The sequence below is a fragment of the Lycorma delicatula genome, chromosome 1 (genome assembly GCF_047948215.1).
Source record: "Lycorma delicatula isolate Av1 chromosome 1, ASM4794821v1, whole genome shotgun sequence".
Taxonomy (NCBI): Eukaryota; Metazoa; Arthropoda; class Insecta; order Hemiptera; family Fulgoridae; genus Lycorma; species Lycorma delicatula.
Window position 1 is genome coordinate 231,063,238 of NC_134455.1, and position 24,465 is coordinate 231,087,702.

The window sequence follows — 24,465 nt, forward strand, 5'->3', positions numbered from 1 at the left end:
ATTAAAATTAAAAAGAAAAATATTCTAATAAAAAACAACTAATTGTAAAAAAAAAATATTCATAACATACTACATCGGATGGCTCTAGAAGTTGTTCCAAACTAGCTTCTTGTAAATATTTTGATATATAATTCATAAAAACATCTACATTTGTTGCGGGTGTTAAACTGTCATCAGGGTTAACCCTAACACAGCATATTTTACTAAATGATTCACGCCGCATTCTAGCAGTACTCCAGTCTCCTTCTGGTGCACAATGAATGTCCACTGACACTGTATTTTCATAAGCTCTTAGAACTCTTAGGACGTCTGGTTCTTGAAATGCATCTATCAAATCAGCCAGTGAAAAAGTACCATCCTGAAACAGAATTGGGTCATTAACTTAAGTAACTCATTCTACTCTTATATGAGAAACAATAAAGTAAAATCATCCCATTTCAGATAACATAGTTAACAATAATTTTTTACATGGTCAATATTTGCAAATTTTATGTATCTGGGTGCTGATTCCTAATATGAAGTCAGAATTTACCTATTGGCTTCAAATTTTTTGTAATTGCCCTTCCTACTTCCAGCAAGTATATGTACATGAACATTGCAAGTACAAATTTATTGCAGCAGTTAAGTTGCCAAATAAACTATAATTTATTTGAGTTATTAAATGCCAATGAAAAATAAGTATTCTTATTTACACTGTAATTAAAATGATTACAAATAATTCAATTCATATTTTTTTCTAAATGTAATTATGTCACTTATTAGTTACACATTCATTGGGTAGTGTACATATATATATACATATATATATATTTTTTTTTTTTGTTTTGGTAACCCTTTGCTGGTTGTAATACTGTAAACAATAAGCAATGTATCATGATGGCTAAAAAAAATCTCAATTAAATCAGTCAAGTGCGAGCTCCTGTGCGTGTAACATATAGTGGTGCAGCTACTTTTCCCACCAATTTGTGATTTTATTTTTTTCTCTAAAGTCAGTGTACATATTACATTAATGTGGATATAATGTGTGTAAAGTTTTGTAATATGTGTTTGTTAGTGTATTGCGGTGAACCTTTTAATAAAATTGCTACACAGTTGCATTAATGTAGCAGTTTCTGCTACATTTGTGGTAAGATAACATTAAAGTCTCAGAGGAAAAATGTTACTCCACTAAAAATATATCACATGAACTATATTTTGAATGTAAAGTAACTGATCAGGACAGGTCCTATACTCCTCATATTTGCAGCAATTCGTAACATTTGAGTGTTTGGTTGAATGTACCTCCTCACACAACATTTGCAATTCCAGTGGTTTGGTGAAAACCAAAGGATCACTTCACAGAGTCCTATTTTTGCACAATGAAAATATGTGGGATAACAGCTAAGGTTAGACATACTGTTAAATATCTTGATATTCCAGCTGATACCTGCTGTGCTTGTGAGTGCCTCACAAACCACAATTTTCAATTCCAATACCACCAAAAACATTGGAATTAGATGAAGATGAAGATGTTGGTGTAGAAGGTTAAACAGGTTTATCAAATGATGGTAAATGAAAGAACAGGACTTTTTAGAAAATACAATCACTGAGCCCCAATTAATTAGAATAAAATGATTTCATTTGTGATCTAAATTTATCCAAGAATCAAGTAGAGATTCTTGCATTACAAATGAAAAGGTGAAATTGTTTACAACACAGTATTAAAATAAGTGCTTTCCATGATAAGCAATGTGAATTTGTATATTTCTTCTTCTAGTACAAGAAGTTACTTTACTGTAATGATGTGGAATCTTTACTAGAAGCTTTGGGACATATGCACAATCCTGATGAATGGCGTCTTTTTGTATACTCCTCAAAGCGTAGTTTGAAACAGCCCTTCTTCATGTAAAAATAATATCTCATCAATTCCTTTAGCTCATGCAGCACACATAAAGAAATCGTATGAAAATATGAAACTTGTGTTGGGTATGATTCAGTATAAGAAACATTTGTGGTAACCTGAAAGTGACAGTATTTTTACTTGGTTTATAACTTGGGTTTACCAAATTTTGTTGCTTCTTGTGTGAATAGGACAGCAGAGATAGGAAGAATCATTAAGATGAAAAAGAGAGGTCCAAAAGAGAATCACTGACTATAGGAGAGAAGAATGTTGTGAGTTCAGCACTAATAATGCCTGAAAAAATTTACCTCAAAATTTTGTTAAAGCAACAGATCTTGATAAGACTGGATTTCACTTTTTAAAACAGTTCTCTTATATGAATAATGATAAGAGACAGAAAGGTATATTTGTTGAACTGCAAATAAAAAATAATGAATGTATTGAAGTTGAAGACAGTTTGAATGACTGGGAGGTTGCTGAAAGGAAATCTTTTAAAAAGATTGTAAACAACTTCCCTGGAAATCATAAAGCAGATAACCACAAAAACTTATAACTGAGCTTTTCAAAAACTATAAAGCACTTGGATGTAATAATCACTAAAGATCTACTTCTTAGATTTTGATCTGGATTTCTCCCTTAAACTTAAAACTCGAAGCTGTGAATGACAAATACAGAAAATACTTTCACCAGGAAATAACCACCATGGAACCACACTGCCATGGAAATTGGATCAAAGAATGCTGGCTGATTACTGCTGAAATCTCAAGACTGATATAACTACAGCAAACTAAACTAGAAATCCAAACTAACAAGATTTTATGCGTGTAGAAATTGCAGGTATACTATTGTTATACTACCATCAAAATGTTTTTTTTCTGACAAAAAGAAATGGTAATTACCAAACACTATGCCTGATTGAAAGAAACAATTTAAGTATTTGAAACCAGCTTCAAAAATACTATAAGGTTCAGCAACTAACATTGTTGTAACAAACAAAACATGAAGTTTTGTTGTTCAGTGTAATTTAATTGCTTTCAAATATTTCTACTTTAGATATTCTTTGATAATGGTGAAAAAAACCTTAAATAAAATTTATATTTAAAAGTGCTAAGACCTTAAGACACACAATGTAATCATATCGTCATTAAAATTACCAGAAATTGTCCATTCTTGTACTGTTTGCAGTCTTTCAGATAATTCTAGAATTATATTCTCTTTTATATGTTGTTTATTTTTTAATAATTTACTCATTAACCTTTTTCTTTGGCTTCTGTAATCTTTTACTTTTTTTCTGTTGATATAATAATCTTATATGTTGAAACAATACTACAAGAATAACAAATTAACTGATGTCCAAGCTTTTTCAGATCAAAATTCTTATTATATAATAGTACTTATTTTATAAGTACTCTGATGAGAGGAACCATTTTCATTTTATCATGTTTCTTACCATTTCTCTTAAAATATATATGTTGATAAGTCATATTCAGGGAAAGATAAGAATGATAGCTTTTTGAACAGGTGTCTTACATGTTCATCTTCTTACATAGTTGTATATTGGTGCTATGTTTTCACACCTTGGGCAATGTCAGAATCATGTTATTCCTATTTACAGATATTTTTTTTGAGCAAATGGAAAAGCTATCAGTAAATGTAATTCAGAAATTAGCCAGTTTAAAAACCTCATTAAATAATTTTTTTTAAAAGTAATTTCTATACAACTTTAAAAAACATTTCTTCTTTTGACAGTAATCAATTTTTACAGTCATATGATATTTTTTTAAATGTTGGTCGCATCTGATTCGCACTCATTTTATTTAATAGGTTTAAAAGTACTGTAAATCACATATTATTTTGTTTATTCATTCTTAAATTTTGAATCTCATGCATGAAGGCAAGTGAAAGTCAGTTAACAAATTAAATCAATTCTCATAATTATTCAGTACGATTTTTGAAGGAAAAACATAAAAAATTAATTAGTAGATAAATTGTTGATTGTATAATGTGTTTTTACTCTTGTAAAACTATAGTTTATTACATGAAACCTGTTTTTTTAATTTTATAATATTGTTTATAAAATTGGTTTTTAGTTCATGATTTTACAGGGTATTAGTTTTTCTATTATTTAATTTTTTTTTGAGGAAATAAAGCCTTAAAATTCTTCATAATTTCTATGAAGATTTAACTTAACCAAACGACATAATAGGGAGTAACTGATGATAAAAACCAAACTGAAGCAGTGATCAAACCAAGTCACAATCTTTAATAATTGAGTACAGAGGGAAAATATTCTTTTAATGAATCTATGATTACATTACATCACTTGTACTAAGGTAACTATTCTTATAACCTGATAATAAACTCTAAAATAAAAGCATGCTTTTATTTTCCAACTGCTTTTATTTTCCTGATTCCAACCTCTTTAGGTTGGAATCAGGAAGGAATTCAGATATAAAAATATTACCAAATCCTCCTGCACAGAAAACCAAGAAAATACAAAAGTATAAAAAGGTTTTGTTTCTTAAAAAAAACATACTGCAATACTTCTGTATTATTAAAATGTTTTAAAACTGCAAATATTATTTTAAACTATGTATAAAAAGAAGGAAAAAATTAATAAACTTCTGTATTACTAAATAAATTATTTCCTTCAGTTTATATTTTTTGTTTGAAATACACTCTTGTGTTTACTATTCTACTTCTTGTTTTAGCACACAATATTTTTATGTGTAAAGTTTGTGAAACTTTTAAAATTATACTTAATTAAAATATAACTGCTTACATTCACTGATCAAATCATTTTTTAACACACATTATCAATGAAAGCTAAATCCAAAATTAGTTAATATTTAGTGAATGTAAGAAAATTAATATGAATTATTAATTGAAGGGCATTATCCCACCTAAGAATATTTAAGTAATTATAAATTGATGTTTTACAACCACAGCAAAAAATATGTTGACTGATAAATTTAATTTACAGTGTACAAAATTGTATTTACAATATCTTTGCTGCACAGTTAATATTCAATTTCATATTATGATTGCCCTTGTTTTTTATTAATTTTATAATCGTTTATGTAATATCAATTTTTAAAATTGAACTGTTTAAATCAGTGATTCGCAAACTGTGTGCCACAGCACCTTGGGAACTGTGGCCTCTTCACAGGGGTGGCGTGAAATATTGTAAAAGCTTCATAATTAATTAAACGAAGACATTTATAATTATTAATTTAATGTTAATAAAGTAAAAAAATAATGAAGATACATGAGTTTTATTTATTTTTATCTCTTACTTACAAGTAGTCATACTTTTACTTAGGGTAGGGCACCATGGCAAAATCTTAATTGAAAAAGAGTGCTGCGACTCGGAAAAGTTTGGGAACCACTGGTTTATGTTATAACACCCCAGACATAGATTCTAGGATACAGAATTTTAAATTCAACAGTAGAAAAAAATAGACTAATGAACCTGCAAAGTTAACAGTATCAACACTGCCAAACCTGATGTCCCCATAAAACTCTGACTTTTTCCTTTCTACAGCAATAATTAAAATAAGAAAGATAATACAAACTTACTTACAATACATATACTTATATATAATGCTATTATACCAGTAGAAAGTGCTCAGAAAGTTGTTGCACACTGGAATTATGGAAGTTTAATGACAAAACTTTCTTAATTATTACTTGTATTTTTATTTCATTATTTTATAAAAATGGATTTTGCAATAACTGGAATAGTTTATAAAAGCTGTTGAAATGACCTCCTCCATCATCAACAATACAACACTACACACATTTCAGTTAATTTTCAAATACTTTAACCAGCTAACATACTGGAATGTCTCTTACGATGCCATCATTGCGATTTTTAGTTCGTTAGCCCTGATCCCCAAAGGGGAAGACACCCTCCGCCACCCCCTCTGTTCCAAGTCCTTATGGGCTTTACTGGAGGTCATCTTCAAAACCTTGGCATTTTGACATATTCCAGTCCGCTTCGGCCAGGATGCCACCAATGCGAATGCCATACAAGTGACTACTCAGTTTACTGCTATTTAATGAACTAAAAACAAAACACATATTACCGAGTCTTAAGTAAGACTGAAAGAACTTAACGAAACAAAGAAACTGAACTACCTACCCATAGAAGGTAAAAGTGAGTTCAACACACAACACAAAACATAAAAATATTACATGGAACAATAACGACATAATAACATTGAAACAAAACAAAACAAAGGACAAAAACAGAATACAAGAGAAATTCAAGCAGGGCAATAGATCCCCTCAGCAATTCTCTCCTTTGCCAAGTACACTATAAAACTTTCCACTATTGCCAATTCAGTCTGGCTCCTCCAGTTTACACGGAGATCCAACGCCAACCCAATAAGATCAAGTTGACAGATGTTCTCTGTGCGCATTAATTTGTACTTCAAGCACTCATAAAAAACATGGTAGGACATGCGTAGTCTGTTGCAATACACTGCTTGTTTTGCTGCTTGCCATAGAAAGAAATCTGGGAGAATCAGATCAGGTGATCATGCAGGCTACAAACCCCACAAAACGATTTGTTTAATAAAGATATCTCATAAAAAAATCATCGACATGCTAGTTGTGTGCTGTGGCGCCATCTGTGCTAACCAACCGTAATTAAATTTACTTCTGTTAACTGATTAATGAAGTTTCTTAAAAGAGTACAATAACAATCACTATTGTCTGTATACTGTATACCCACAATGTGCGTTATTTTTACACTGATCCAGGCTCCAATTTTCCCCTCGTGTTAAGATTGTTCATGTAATTCATGGGTGTTAGTTGTCAACCACAGTTGATAAGTATGTTTTGTGAATAAATTTATCCTTCCAGATGAAACTACAATTCATCTGTAAAAAACATAATGCTGGAGATGCCTATCGAATTTTGGACAGTAAAATGCTTAAACCATTGACAATAATTTAATCTTTCGGCATGATCTGTAGGGTTTCAGTTCTTGAATACATATTACTTTTTAGGGAAAAGGTTTCAGTTCTTTTCTTATAGCTTTATGTGCAGTAGCAAGTCCGATATCTTGCTACTGTGCTAACATGTATTGACTTTGATGGACTTTCAGCCATAGCATGCAAAATAGCAAGCAGCTTCTCTTTGTTTAGGTCTATTTTGATCAGCATTTTCAACAAAGCCTGTTTTTGATAAAATTTTTTGATAAAATTTTGAACTATATTGTGGTGAGGAACAGGAGTATTTACAAACTTTTCAGGAAACTTGAGCCTCACTAAATCAGTATACTTATCACCTTCATGAAAGACACGTTCAATGAGAAAAATGTGTTCCTCTACTGAAAGAACCATTATGTTTCTTGCGACTATTGATTTCGATAAACAAAACAACATGAAATGAAATGAAACAGTTCAATAACAGCTTGGTTTATTGCTGAGCACTACCCAATGAACCCACAGGACAACCAACCTAACATCGAAAGAACAGAATGTACCACATAATTCTAAAGCATACTGCACAGCAACTTTCTGAACGCATTGTATTATAAAGTGAAAAGAATATTACTCAACCTGAATAATCCATGAACCATTTCCAGTGAATGTATAACCAGCATGGATGATATGACGATGTCTTGTGAATGATGAGAGTAAGTTGCGAATACATTGTGTCAGCGTGTTGAGTGTTGGATGAATAAGAACTTCTGTAACTAGATTCTCACTAGCAAACTGGATCAGACGTTCACCTTTAAGTAAATAAATAAGTGTGATATGAGTTAATGAATCACAAAACTGATTTCATTTATCAAATTACTAAAATAAATATCAATATCTTAAATATCTATTTTTAAACAGACAGATCTTCTATTAGGATTTAAAGGCTGTGTTACTTAAAGAAATAATGTAATCAAACAGTTTTCTTTTTATGTATTAGTTGTTTAATACTTTACCTGTAATATTTAGGAATCATGTTTAGCCTAGCTGAAATAAAAAATAATTTTTTTTAATGAGTTCTAAACCATTTAGCACAATTTCACCAATTCTTTTCTTTTTTTCCATTTCAAAATTTACCCTTCTCTTGGTCACAATCTTGTAAATGTTTTGTTTTGAATCATACCACTTGGCTGAAATATAATTTTTTCTATTAAGTTTGTTAATTTAAATTTCTGAAAAATTAATTTGCTTCCCCTCACGTTTAACATTCTTGATCACTTCTAATTTATATACAAGATGCAATATGGTCTAGAACTTGTAATCTTCTTTGTAAGCAGCATTTTTATTGACAGATTTAATAACAAAGCAATTCATGGTGAGTGGAATAAAATATGATACCATTTGCAGCATTATTAAGCAAAAATCTTTCTTACCAAGTTTTAAATCACTGAGTAAAATCAGGATGATCATCTATTTATCTAGTTTCTGGTACTTGAAAAATTTATGACAATAATAAATATTTATAAAAAATTTTTTTCGAGATGTTGCTTTTTATATTTTCATCAAAAATTATCTTTGAAATATCTTTTTTCTCTAATCAAACAAATTAAGCTTCTAATCAAACATTTTTCCTGTTACATTAGGCATGAATCTGGAAAAGGATCTATTCATTACAGACACTAACAAATGAAGTTGAATTGTGAAGGTGCTGAATTTAACCGAAATATATAGCTTAATTAAAGTCCTCTAATTGAAATAATATCAAATATTTAAAAATTATCCAATGAAAATATGACTATTTAGAAAAATTCAATTTAAAAAAATATAAAACATACTTCTGAACAAAAAGGAAATGCATAAAATTTTTACAAACTGTTCTTAAATTAAATTGTACTTAGTCTGTATGTTTCTGTAATATAGATTTATTTTAAAATCAATTCATCAGTTGCTCATGCATTATAAACAATTTCTTATCCTGCAGTATTATAATACTGATTGAATGAAACTCTGGGAGTCCAATGTACAGTCCTTTCTGATCATATTAGATAATATCTTTTTATTATTTATGATCATTTACATAATTATGTTGCCTTTATTAAAAAAATATGTATGAGAATTACTGATTAAAATATTATTATATATAGATTATATTTCTTTAAATTATTCTACAAAACCCACAATTTTTTACAGAAGTGACTGAACATAGAGGAAAGAATTAAAGAAAAGGTAATTACGATATAAATTGAAATGCTTTAGAGGAATAAACCAACTCGCTTTCAGTATAAAACTGAGATCTCATTGTTCTCTTCTCTTTATTCTTTTTATGCAGTCACAGCTCTATTTACTTTTTAATTTGATACTGTACATTCGTAACTTTTATACGGACATACTAGTAAAGTATTAGAAAACTTTTCTCCTAGAGGATTGATTGGTAAATAACTGAGAAGAAAATAACAAAAAATGTTAAAAGAAAGAGAGAACAAATGACTACAAAACATTGTTAGGTATATAAATATTTTTATAACAAGAATTGATTGCTATAAAATAATCAACTACTTTGATCCCTACTATTATTTTGTATCTTTGGTAGGTTCATATAGCAATGACTATAGGCAACATATAAGCAATATAAGAATATATGAATAAGAAATTTTCATTTCATTTACATTTGGGATATACTTGTGTTTGACAGGAACGAGTAGGGGCGATTGGTCCTTCTACGCAACAAACCCTATAAACTAGAAGTTACAGAAATTTATTTTTATTTGAGTGCATTGTGTTTAATTGTTATAAGCAATTTTCGGGAGCAACTATACATCGTAAAATTTTGCGCCGAACTGGGAAAGACTTTTACAAAAACATTTCAACTTCTGAAACAAACTTATGGAGATGATGTTCTCGGTTGAATGCAATGTTTCAAATGGTTTCCATGATTTAAAAATGGTCGCCAGTCAGTTGAAGATGACCCTCGATCAGGAAGGCCTTCAACTTCAAGACCCACGTTCAGAAGATCATTGATCTAAAAATCGTCTGTAATCGATCTGTGTAAATCGCCTACTGACTGTCAGAGAACTTACAGAAGAGAATTGGATCATGCCATGACATTTTGACTGAAAAATTGAACATGCATCGAGTTGCAAGAAAGTTTGTTCCACGTTTGATGACAGAACAGCAGAAAGAACATCAAGTGAACTTTGTCAGCTACTTCTTGAACAAGCCAATGACGATGAAACATTCATGCAAAGGATCATAACGGGAGACAGAAGTTAGATTACGGTTACAACATCGAGACAAAAGTTAAATCATCACAATAGGTTGGCAAAGGATCTCCACGCCAAAAGAAAGCACTTCAGTCTAGATACAATGCCAAATTAATGCTCTCTATTTTTTTGATCTTAATGGAATTGTGCATTTTGAATTCTGGCCTCAAGGTGAAGCAATGAACCATGTGTACTATCAGGGCGTTTTACAATGGTAACGTGAAAAATTCTGCAGAAAGAAACCAGAGTTGTGGCGAGACAACTCATAGTTCCTTTACCATAAAAATGCGCCCGCACACTCAGCTTTGTTCATTTGTCAGTTTTGTACCAAAAATCAGATGACTGTCATCCTCCCTCAGCCTCCCTACTCATCAGACCTAGCTCCTTGCAATTTTTTCTTATTTCTGAAATTAAAATGAGTGATGAAAGATTTTGAGACTATTGATGATATTAAAGCAAATTCATCACGAACCTTAATGGCCATTTCAAATGAAGCTATCAAAGATCATTATTGATAAGACACACAAGAGAAAAGTGAGGTATCCAACTGGTGAAATTTGTAAAAGTCATCAACAGCTCCTTCCCATTATGGACTACATCACAATGAAAGAATTCAATGCTGCAATCAATTTAACAAAATGTAGAATAGCAACTGGATTAGACGACATAAATCCTGAGTTTATTAAACACATTGGTCCAAACACAAAATTATGGCTTTTAAATCTTTATAATGATATCCTACGAAGGGGTAAGTTACCAAAATTATTCAAAAAAAGTAAAATAATCGCCGTTTCTAAGTCTGGGAAGGATGTCACCCAACCTGAAAGATACAGACCAATAGCACTTTTAAGTGTGTGTTTCAAGATCTTAGAAAGACTATTACTTGCGTGTCTAACATCCATTGTCAGTAATGGTGTAACAATGGAGCAGGCTGGTTTTATGGCAGGAAGATGTTGCTGCCAAAATACATAGAGAAAGGATTTCAACAACTGCTGCTTTTACTGATTTAAGTTCAGCCTATGATACAGTCTGGAAAGAAGGACTATTACTCAAGGTGTATCAGCTTGTTTCTTGCAAATTGTTCCTTAATTTACTGAATGAGATGCTAAGTGATAGAGTTTTCCAAGTACAACTGAACGGAAAGCCAAGCATTTTCTACAGCCTACCAAAAGGATCCATACTGGCACCTCTATTGTTTAATATTTATATCTCAGATATACCACCAACTACATGTTGAAAATTCATGTATGCAGATGATATTACCATCGATACCCAATGCTCGAACTTAGCCCAAACTGAGGCTGTACTGATAAATAACATTGGTGCAATCAGTAAATATTTCAAAAAATGGGGACTCTAGCTGAATCCAAATAAAATTGAAGTCACAGCGCTCCATCTTAACAACAAGGAAGCTCAATGAACTGTTGCCATTAACTATGAAGGAGTCGCACTGAAACATAACCCACACCTGAAATACCTTGGTGACATGCTTGAAAGAACAGTTACCTTTAAACAATTCCTTGAAAAATTATCGGCTAAAGTTAAAATTAGAGCCAGTCTGATTCAGAAGCTGACCAATTCGACTTGGGAAGGAACCGCTGAAACTCTAAGAATCAGTGGACTAAATCGTTCATTCTAGAATCGTTCATTCAACCGCAGAACAGGAGCTCCTGTTTGGATCAATAGCTGCCACATCAAGCTCATCGACACACATTTGAACCAGGCTTGCGAACCATAATTGGAGCCATTAGAACAACTCTGCTCCAGTGGCTGTCACTGCTGAGTAATATTACACCCTCCAAAATTAGATGATTGGCAGCCCTCAAATCACAGTTGGGAAAACATAATGCTAACCCATCTCTACCTATATCACGCTGATATAGATTTACCAAAACAGCACCGGAGACTGAAGTCCAGACATCTACCTGTAGCAGCCACCAAACGGGTCAATGACCTCAACACAAAGGATCTCTGGACATCACTATGGCAAGGTCAGAATATCACTACTCCGAGGGTACCAGGATTTACTCTTTCCAGAAGACAGTGGTGTAACATCAACAGGATTCACACAAATCATGTTATCTGCAATAAGAGCCTGACCGAATGGGGAGTTGTGGAAAGCCCATGATGCAACCGATGTGTGAGCTGAAGAGCAACGATCACCCACCTGGCCTTGGTTTGTCCAAATACATCTTTCAAAGGCTTGTTACAAGACATCCGTGATCTTTTCCATGAAGCATTGGAATGGCTGATCCCCTGTGACCTATGTTTATGATAAAAAGGTGCAATAGACATAATATTGTTAATAATATTATTGATATAATATTATTAAATTATTTAAAAATTGTGATGTTTGTAAGTTCATTTGAAAATAAATAAATATATATAATGATGCTCTTCAGGACTGCTTAGCAAAGTGGAAACACCATTGGGAAAAGTCTGTGAATACGGGAGGGAAGTACTTTGAAGAGGACAAGGATCAATAATCTGTAAAATTAATAATAAAGATTAAAAAAATAAAGTTCAGTTAATATAAGAACAGAGTACTAGGTACTGACTTCCAAAATGCGCTAAACTTCAGGAGACTAATCTTTACAAGCAAAATCTTCACTATGTTCACCACAGGGATTGCCTATACACTCATAATTGAACATCATTACTTTCAGAGAAAGTAACTCTGACCAATGCCTCTTATATTTCAGGTGCTTTACACTTACCAAAGCCAAAACAAAGATTGTATGTGGTAATCTAAATAATATTATTCAAATTTCATGTGTGGAAGAATTTCTGATGCATCCTAAAGTGATTTTATATCATCATATTCTTACCAGAAACATCAATTTAAAAAAAAAAAAATTAAAAAAAGAAAAAACTTTTGTAAGAATCTCAAGAATATACACAATATATGCTGCTACTTATCAGAAATTGAAAACTGATATTTAACAATTATTAATATTGTATAAATTGAATTTAGATTATGGTGTACACAAATGATCATTAACAATGATTTTCTTTTTTTAAATTAGAAAAAAGTAAATATTACATATTGCACTTTATAACAGCATCTATTCGCTAAAAATATTCAACATGAAATTACAAAATTGTGAAGTTATAATTTATTGCTTTTTTCTACATAAAAAGTAAAAAATAAAGAAATGAAAGGTAAAATGGGAATTTTTGCAAATAAGGAAAGGGTCATTATGAAACCCAGCATATTTATTTAATTAGGTAGTATTTCACTTTCCTAAAATAGCAAAAAGGGATATGAGATTAGAAATTATATATGAAAGTGAGATATTACATGAATAGCCATTAAAAGGAAATATTTTACGTAAATCAAAACAAAATGCATTAATGTCGTTTGTTTTTAAATTCTGAACAGCTATGAATAGATTCGTGGCTTTCAACATGGGCATATATTCAAGTCAATTTAATGCTGTATTTTTGTTCATGTATAAGCATAAATCAATGTGTATTAAAACTTGATGATTTATGGTTTCAGTTATTTGATAGTATAGTAGATAAGAATAAATGTGAAATCAATTAATTTTTTTTATGCTGAGTACTGAAATCTCTATTTTTAGAAAATGACTATCATTCATCTCATGTTTTAATATACTTTAACCCCTCATTATAAAAAAAATTATAGTAGTGTAAACAAAAGATGTATTCCCAGATTCCTTGTGTATAACTATTTTGTATAAAATAGCTATCATTCCTTTAATTCAATGGAATTCTTTTTGTAATAGTAATCAATTGGGATTGATGAATTTGAAAGATGCTGTATAATACAATTAATTTTTATTTCATCCTAAGCTCATGATTTTTCTTAGCATTTTAATTACGTGACATTTGTCTCCAGACAATTTCATAGTGATAATAATTATTTCCAGAAAATAGATGACGTCAGATGCTATACATCAAAGATTCTTTCTCCTTTCCTGTTATTATATGTCAATGTTGTTTCATTGAGTAACACTTGAAATGAAACTTGGAAATTATAATAGTGAATTACAAGAATTCTTCCACTACAAAACTGTTATCAATCATAGCAATAATTTCATTATTAATTATTGGTGATAATATGAACATTATCCTAATATAAAGAATAAAACTTCCCTCTCTTGAGACAGATCTACACTGAATAGATTTGGAGAATGATCATAAACATTCAATCTATACAACCAGTCCCATATCAGCCATTATTTATGCATAGGCCAGCAATCTACCACTCAACAAATGGCTTTCACAAATTAATGTCAAACCAAGTGAATGCTATTAAACGTTTTAATTTGGATAACAGTTATAATTCTGAAGAAGAAAATGAAATGTAAGGCAAGCTGATACTGTAGAATATAAGTTTACATTTCCTTCTAATGTATTAATTTTTATAATAAAGCTTTACCAGGATTTAACATTTCTATGAGATATTTTTGAAGTAAAAATTATAATATAATAAAAATATATTTATAGCTTCACTTTTAGAATTTTATGCAATTTCAAAAATAAAAAATTTCTTTGAAATTTATTGCCTCTTCCTCTTTCTTGCTTATAAATAATAATCTTTATTACAGATAGTAAATTTTACACATTAAAGCAGTTGACAACATTATTTTATCTACAGTTTTAATTATTAGACTTATTATTTGTGAAATATTAATAATAAGAATGGTTTTTGTATTCATACATAAGCTGATTTCTTATTCATTGCTACCATTAGCTGATATGAAAAGCAGCTACTGACTTGTTTCTTCAGACAGGTTCAAAGGTAGTAAACAGTTTCTTTTTCATTCAAAGAATACATACCTATTATGATAAAATGTATACTGCATAATTAATACTTCCACCTTGATCTGACTAAGAAGCAGTACTAATGATCAGCTAAGTTTATTTTGGTATGATGCAATAGAATAAATTATTGTAACTGTTCAGTAAAAGAAAGGAACTTTAGGTCTCAATTTTTTCTGTTAATAAATATCAACCTATTAATCACACCATTGAAAATAATCTGAAAACATTGGAAGGATATTAATGTAATTCACTAAGCAGTTTTGCACAAGATTCAGCCTTTTATTTTAGAGAATAATAAACATGTTAAGTACACAATTTTAAAACTTCAAAATTGACAATAATTTTTTTTTAGCAGGGATAGTGGAATATTTGGTGCACATTTTTATTTGGTTGTAGACATTTTTTAAGTTGTAATAGAATATTTTTAACCAAGAGATTTTTTTGTTTTTTAAATAAGTGTCACTCAGATAAAGTAACTAGGTTTCAGTGCCTAACTGATAATTCTGAAACATTGGATGCAAAAGGCTGATATCTAATAATTAAACAGAATATTATTACTTTTACAAATCAAATAAATATACTTTATGCAATATTCAAGTATAATAATTTCATACCATTTTTTGATTCTTCTCCTTCAGGAGCCTGTGCTGCTATTAGTTGTAATTCCTTTTCAAGATCTACGTGGCAAGCTTCTTTGTCCCAGGAAAGAAAACCTGAAAAAGTTATTTTATATGAGTTGCATTCTTATTTTTAAAATGTATTTGTTTATTTTTTAAAGATGGCAATCACTTAATGATGATGAATATGTTATGGCTAAGATGATTATGATGGTACATTGATATGTTATATCAGCTCCTGACTGTTAATTTGTTCTTTATGATCATAACTAAAGTTCTTTTTTTATCACAATAATGAGCTTGTTTCATTTTATTCCACACTAGTAAAATTATTTTTTGTTGTGTATTTAGTCATATTTTTATATCTCAGAATTAAATAAGAAACTGCCTTCTTCAAACTGTCCACGAATGTGTTAAATGAAAAGTCATTCAGTCATGATGAATAATTATAACGCAATACAATATTATTTATTTAATTACACTGTTAATTACAGGCTGGTGCCCAGTTTATAGTTATCTTCCCTCTACTTCTTTTTTATTATGGGAAAAATCCTATAGGATGTGAAAAATGTCAAGTTTGACCATGATTCAAACTCAGAATCTGCTAGATAAAAAGCATCGATGCTACCACTTCACCATGGAGGTTGGCACCATAAGACGTATAATTATTATTAGTATAATAATACAAAATGTATGGACAATGACATTTATTAATGTCAATGACATTTATAATTATTTATATAAAAATTAATGTAGCTTTCATATGTGACAAAAATGGAGGCAAATTGGAATGGATTATAATGAAACAGCAACAGTCATTGTCAACAAAAATAACACGAGAAAAACAGTCACAGAATCCACATAAGTTGGAAATTTCATCCCTTACAATCTGTTTATTTTGCAAGACATGGAAAATCTTGAGGAATAGCATCCTGACTATTGAAATTATAAGGATAAAATGTTTGATAACTAAATCACATTAAATGCTGATCTCTGTGGTGGATTGGTAGTGTCTTGCCTTTTCATCTGCATGTTCTGGATTCAAATCCTGGCCAGGCATGGATTTTTCATATTCTCAAAATTTCCATTTTATACTCCCAGGCAGAAGTGTCAAGCTTATAAGGTGTATTAATTATTCAAAAAAAAAAAAAATAATTATAAATAAAAAACCAGATCTTATATATAACAAAAGTTAAACAGTGTTGTTAAACTGTTAAAGTTAGATTTTTGCGAGTTGTTGACAGTTTTTGCTGTTTGTATGATTAAAGCAGTAAGTACTACTTCAAATTTTGAATAAAATACTACAAATTGGATGTTGAAGTGTACATAAAAAAAATGTTTATTAAAATGCCATATGTGATATAACATGAAAACTTCAACCTGTGGTTTGGTTTATCATCCAAATTTAATAATTTAGGAAAAAACTGTACATTGTATGTTATACTGATATTTACTCACAAACAAATAAATTTACTGATTACTAAGAAATAAAATCAAAACTTAAAAAAATTCCTATTATCAGGAATTATTTTCAGAAATTGATTTTCAATTTAATGGTAGGTTTTACCTTCAAATCAATGGATAAGCATTAGTATCACTGTTTTCAGTTGCAGTCTAAGAAATATACACAAAATACAAAAAACATTGTAATTTAAGGCATCTAATGAATACATATTATTATTAACAAGATATTTAGCTAAGATCTTTGTCACATATAATAGAAAGCACATGAAAAATAAGTATAGGATGAAAAAAAAATATATATAAAGCCCAACAAGTGGGTCTAGTGGTTAATACATCACAAATCAGATGTTTAAATACTGATTTTAGAAATCGAAGATGCTGAGATTCAAATACTACTAAAGGTTAGTTGCTTTTATCCGAGTTTGCATACTAGACATTGGATACCTGTGTACTTTGGTTGTTGGAATTCAATTAACCACACATCTCAGGAATGGTCAGCCTAGTCTGCACAAGACTACACCTTGTTTACATGTCATACATATCATCCTTATCTCATTGGGCCATGGGAGATTGCTTATTGTTTATTAGTTGAACAGATTGCAATGTACATATTAGGAAAATAAAAATAATACATGTATATAAATAAATTAAAAAATACATCATATACGCATCCATAAAATACTTAAAGTAAACTTGTCAAAAATAAAACCTAATCAATTTAAAAACTATAATAAACCATCAGAAAAAAATAATCAAATTAAAACTCAAACTGATTGGTATGTCATTTGAAAATAATATGATATGTTGTCGATTGAAAAATCAACAATAGATTAAATGTTTATAGCAGGTTGGTTAAAAAGGTTACTTAATAAGCTATATTGTTTCATGATTTTTATGCCATTTGAATATTATTTTAATAACTAACAATAAAAAAAAATGCGTAATGTAAACAGTATTAATTAACTATTTAAAAATAAAAATAACAATTAAATATAATGAAATGTAGATATTCATAGAAAATCCCTAAACAAAGTATAATGTGATATAAATCATCAAATCACCCTTGGAAATACTGCACTAATATACACTTTAATATGAATAATAGCGCATTTACATATGACAACATTTACTACTGATAAAACTATTAAATAGAACATTTGAAAATATAATACAAATAATATTGAAATTTTATATAATAATAATTTTATTGATAAATTGAAATACAATTTTTTAATAAATATCTACCTGAAAAGTACAAAACTACAAATTATAAATAAAAAAAAAGAAATTAATTGTTTATATATATATATAAAACTGAAAAATAAATATTAGATTAAAAAGTAATATGTTACAAAAATTGTTTTTCAAACCGAAGGGAAACCATAAAACAACACACACTTCAACATAAATCACACAATATCAATAAATTTAACCCATGTGGAATTTATAAATTCTAGTTTAATTATTGCAACAACATTTACAATAGAAAAATCATCATTATGTACAAACAAATTCTCAGAGCATCGCTTTCATTATAAATGGATATATTCTCCAGAATTACTGGACATTTAATAACGAAAGTCATAGTTTAACTACCATAAGATATCTGTAAGTATTGAAAATTAATAAAAATGGAAAAAGGAGAATATTTTTTTTCAAAAATAATATTTTTTATTAGAAAAATACTAGTTTCAACTCCGTTATATGCACAGTAGACATTGCACTACGTCTAGACAATATTGATTAAGTATAAGTTCCTCAGGACTTGCTAGATGCATTAGTACTTTATATAAGCTTCCTATAATTGTAGTACAGTGCCAGCTGGGCTAATGACGAAGTTTATTTTCCTAATATTATGTTTAAAATTAATACATTTGTTAGTCTCGGCATTTAATATAATTACACGAGGTTAGCAAGTGTTAGGCTGTGTTGGTATCGTACGAAGTTATGTTCATGGAATCGTTAGTAATCTTAACCTAAAATCTTATCATAAACTTGAATTAAGTAATTAAAGCTATAAAAATACAATAAATGTACAAAGACATAATGTCAACTAACCAACGGTGATTCGTTATTAGACTACTATAATCTCTCTACTTTACGCTGAGAACTTAAGCAAACAAAACAGATACCGAGCGAGGCATTGTGAACCGGGTGTACAGAAAATTACGCGCCTGATTTAGCTTTTATTGTAATAACAATAGTAATAATAAAAAATCAGAAATAGTTGCATATTGCTCGTATATTCTAAAACATTTAATGTTTATTAAATTAAGAAATGCTTATAAATTGTTAAATATACTAAAGTATCTTCGATGGTAATTTTGTTTTATCGTTACAGCAGTAATTGTAGTTAGTAGTTATACAAAATAATAATGGTTTAATGAAATGATAAACATAAATAGCTATGTAAATAATTTGCTAAGTGCTTTACACAAACCCTGAAATACTGCTTACACGCAAAAAATAAATTAAAAACTATTTTATGATTTATTATCATTTTTTGTTGGTTTTTAATTTCTGAATTTCTTGAGGTGTACGACTCGATAAATAATTACATCCATTCAACACCTCATCTTCATCTTCAGTAACATTAGATTCCGAGGAGTCATTTTCGAAATTAGGATGAGTTTATCCACCTCGATATCAACAAAATAATCTATCTTCCACATTTTTTCTTCTTTTGCAACACGTGTAAATACAATCGAGGTAACGAGGTAAGGTTATCTGCCGTTACCTCAGCGATATTGTTTTCAATCACAAACATTTTCAATCACTACTTTGTAAGTTACAGCCACTAAATTATAAGCTCGGAATGACAAATTCAGCTACAAATCATTTTAATTGACTCCACACTAGTTCTACTGGATTCAGATTGCAGTGGTATGGGGAAGCCGTAATATTGTATGACCATTTGCTTAAGTCATTCATCAATTACATAATTTTTTAATTTTTGCTTATTTTTTTTAACTTCTAGTTCAATATTTAAAAATATAGAATCAGATGGGATTTGTTTTTGTCTCAGCTACGATACTATATCCGCTTTTAGCCATGATGTATTCGGGATTTTTTCTAATTTTACACTATAGTATCGTGCATTATCCATAACAATAACATTATTTGGCGGAATTAATTTCAAAATCATATTAAAACAGATTTTAAAAACAATTGCCATTCATAACTTTGTGGTAATTAGCCTCTTTATTGGATTCGAAAACTAATAATGCACCGTTAATAAATCCATCTTCATTCCCTACATGACCTACAATCAACCGTTTTCCTTTGTTACTTGCCGATTTTACACCGGTATTTACCAGACAGCAAAGCCTGTTCAGATGTCTTAACGGAAGTGTTACACCAAACTTTATTGACTGAATGACCTTCGTTCGCCCAAGTTTCATCCAGATAAAAAAAATTTTTCCTATTTTTCTAAACTCTTTAATTTGTTTCAATTATTTCCTTTTCCAAATCTTTACGTCATCAATGATAAAACTATTTCTACTTTTTCCTGCAAATTTGAAACCCATCGATAAAAGAAGTTCATGTGAACTTGTCCGATTAATTTTCGGTAAATCCAGATGACTTTTGACAGCTGAAAGTACGTTATTGAGTGTGGGCAATTAATTTTCAAAAAAGAAACCGTGGACTTTGGATTTGACAGAATTTTTATTGAAATCGTCAAATGGGCCTAAAACGGGTATTAAACGTTTTCTTTTCTTTGCGTGTATACTATTCCATATTTTTTCTTTTCAGCTGACGATTTCTCAGTACTTGAAATGGATATACCGTGAATTCAGATGTAAGCGCTTCTACAAGTTTAATTTCTAAAGTAGGATATTTTTCACGAAATTTATTGAAAACATTTAGAACTATCGTCTTTTCCCCACTTCCTAATATTTTACCTTTTCTGTATTTAACTGTAAAGCAAAAAGGACTGTCAGCCACAGTTATTAGATTTCACGATACTTAAAAACACTTACAAACAGAAACTTTATTTCTAACGCTGTAATAAAGTAAGTAAGTCATAAATTTCAGTGTGATACTTATTTAAACCAAATTAATGACAAAAACAACCTCACTTAAAGTAACTTCTATCACGATAAGTTAATACAGCTAAAATAACAACAGAAAACCAAACAATCGTTTTTAAAATAGTGTCGGAAATATAATTTAATTGTGTCAAATAGCTATGAAGTATTACTATTATTTATATAACATCGTACGTGACATGTACCGAATTATTGAAATTCAAATACTTGCACTAACATACGAAACGTTTGTTTACTCTAAGCCTCAAGAAGCAAATGATATGAATATTATAAAATTATGAAACTGATATTAGTATAAATTTTTCAATAATAGTCATTGTTTATATTGTTGTAGACCTAACATATTTATAATTATATAATAATAAATAATAATGTGATCTCTGAGATTAATAATAGGCGTAGGTAATGATTAACGTTCTTATCGTGTGGTAGCTATTTTTAAAACTGACGTCATTTTGGTCTACCCGGTGCATTGCATCAAGTGGTTGAAGATCGTCATATGCATGTGTTTGTGTATTTACACGCACCACACACATGTAGATTGTTTACTTCAAGCCTCAACGTAAAGTTGATAGAAAATGATCCCTAACGGGGACTTTTTATTCATCCTCCGGAAGCATCGTTTGGTACTGCTTCTGAGGATGAGATGAAATGGCAATTTTATAGTGTGTGAAAATGCCATGCCTCACCGGAATTCGAACCCGGAACCTCCGGATGAAAGGCTGAGATGCTATCACTCGCGCCATTGAGGCCGGTTAGTGGAGATTTGCAAAACAGAGACGTGTTTGTAGCAGATGTGGTACAATATCTGCTGGGCATGTAGAGTTTTACCAAATATATATGTAATATTTAATTTATCCATCAGCATGATGTAATGCTGATCTCAGAAACAAATATTTAATTTTTTTCAAATTAGTAAAATACATCGTAAATGAACATAAAGTAACAAATAGTATGAAAAATAATTTAGAATTTTCATTATTAATAAGAATGATAACAATAGTAATATTAGATTAGACAAATTAATTAAAATATGCTATTTAAATTTTATTTCAAAATTTAAAAAAAATAATTAAGTTTTAAATACAATTATCTAATTTATTATTCTAAAATTATTAAAAATGTTTTATATTTATTTATTTTTTTTAAGACACTACAGAGTAAGAGAATATTGAATGAAACTGTTCGTTGCCTGTCGTGAACATAAATTTTATTTCATAAAGAAACAATCTCAAATCATCATCAGATATAGAAATGACCAGATACAAAAAGTTTTGCTTTTTCTAAATGCTATAATTAGTAACATAATTGTCAATTACAATAAAATATTCTTCTACAGAGAGCAGATATCATGCATTGTGAATCAGGTTGTAAATCATGCATTTTCCTGCAAACAATGGCATTTGTCAAGTTGTTTTTTTGGAGAGTAATGAAAAAGTCATTAATTTTTTATCCTATTTTGGTGGTAGAGTGGTAAATATGGAACTTATGACTAATAGTATTTGCTGAGTTACTACTAATACATAATACATAATACACTACTAATACTAAGTTACAACTAATAGTTTGCTAGTATTTGATGAATTTGTTATGTTTATTTGCAATAGCATATTTGAATCAAGGAAGAAGGAAACAGGAACCGCTTTACTTTTTACTGTCCTTGATTAAAACTGGTGGGTTATTTGTCATGTTTTAAAATGGCAGTGCCAATTATGGAAGTGAAACATGCCAAAGAAAAATATCTATACTTAAGTAATTATAAAATAAAAGGTATCTTCCAATATTAGTAAATTATTGTTACTTAAATAGTTAAAATCATGCAGTTTTTATATTTAATATATTTCTATTATTTTAATAAGTTTATTTATTATTCTTCTTTTACTACTGATTTCATGCATTTAAACATATTAACCCAGTAAAAACTAAGTACATGAATGACACTTTTTATTTATAAATAAATAACAAAATAAAGATATATCAATGAGATTGTCTATGGTACTGCAATGCAATAGAATTGGCTACAGAAACTAATACTTTAATATTCTTAAACAGTATTACTAATAACCACTGTATAACTATAATAATTTCTGTATAACTGTCTGGTAAATTATAGTTATTTTTGGAATTCTGAGTAATCCTTTTTTCATTTTTATTTATTTTTTGTGTGACAAAAAATGTCTACTTCTATGATGTGTTTTAGAATAATATGTGGTAATTCTTCAATGCTAGACTGAAACTAGTGTTTGTACCACCTCTGTATGTTTCAGCATTCATCCATCAGGACAGAGTATAAACATAACAGTACATTCAGAGTACAGAGATGTCTGTACATAAATAAATAAATATATTTATTTTTTTATCAAATAGAAGTTGCAGTGTATCAGTTTATTATTGTGATTTTTTTCTTCTGTAGTTGCCCTGCACCCAAGCTGAACGCACACTTAATCATAAACACAGCTCTGGGGATGTTGTTTGCTAGTTATGCTGCATATCTTGTTAAATCACATTACTTCCTACAATTTTATAATGTTTTTCATGAAGAAAAGCAAAAGCTTATTACTTTGCATTTTAGAATTTGAAAATCATAAGCTCAAATGTAGAACATTTAGAGAAAAATTAAGCAGTCAGCATGACTGTGTCTAGAATAATCTAACCAGGGTTAGTAGGGAAAATAAAGGTATGGAACTCCCAGGGTACAGGAACAAACTTATGAAAATTCTGTTAGTCTTAATGTCTCAGTAAAGGTTTTTATAACACTGGAGTCTAAATTATGGAGAACTGGTCATCACCCATTAGTTACAGTTTTTAATTTAAAATTATTATAATTCAAAAAGGCTGATGAGTGTATAGTAATAAATAAGTTTTTTATTAAGATGTGAAAAAAAATCCGAGTAAGGAAAAAATATTCCAGATTCCGAAAATCTGATAAAGGCATCACTGCGGGGCTGACGGGGGATGGCAGAGCTTTTTCCTCCCCCTACGGAAAGAAAAAAAAAAAAAAAAAATAATAATAATAATAATAATGATGCCCTGAGGTAAATAATCCCCACGTCCGGAACACAACACCTACGTTCCACGTCCAGGGCGGCAACAGCCGTACAATATATGCAGCTGGCTAACGGGGTTCCGAGTGTTCTTCTCGAAGATTCTATTTTTCAGCCGAATTTCATCTATAGGCCGTATTTAAGGACTGGATTTTGCGGCCACCTGTAGATACGAAAATTTTAACGATTAAGGACATGGATTGATAACACGTTATGAGATGGCGATGTGGCGGCGACTGTCGAAGTGATTGCAGGTGCAACGGAGGCCTTTCGCTGTCCACATGCCCCCCCCCCTCGATAGCAAGAATGTAGTTAAGGTGCCCATGTATTTCGGCGCATGGGAGCCCTGAAAACATCGGTCTGTAAGGGCCTGGAGCCAGTACAGAGACTGCACATCCGCTCTCTGCCAAGACATATGCCGGTTCCACCG

The 24,465-nt window shown here is 30.0% G+C and overlaps 1 protein-coding gene across 1 annotated transcript in view; it reads right to left on the reverse strand.

The window, feature by feature from the left end:
• futsch overlaps positions 1 to 24,465 on the reverse strand; it is a 281,615-nt gene that overhangs the window by 48,011 nt on the left and 209,139 nt on the right. Inside the window, exons 3-5 of the mRNA XM_075374191.1 lie at positions 15,476 to 15,574; positions 7,450 to 7,622; positions 71 to 358 (exon numbers count right to left, since the gene is read on the reverse strand). Coding sequence (XP_075230306.1) covers positions 71 to 358; positions 7,450 to 7,622; positions 15,476 to 15,574 — 560 coding nt within the window. The remainder of the gene's footprint in view (positions 1 to 70; positions 359 to 7,449; positions 7,623 to 15,475; positions 15,575 to 24,465) is intronic.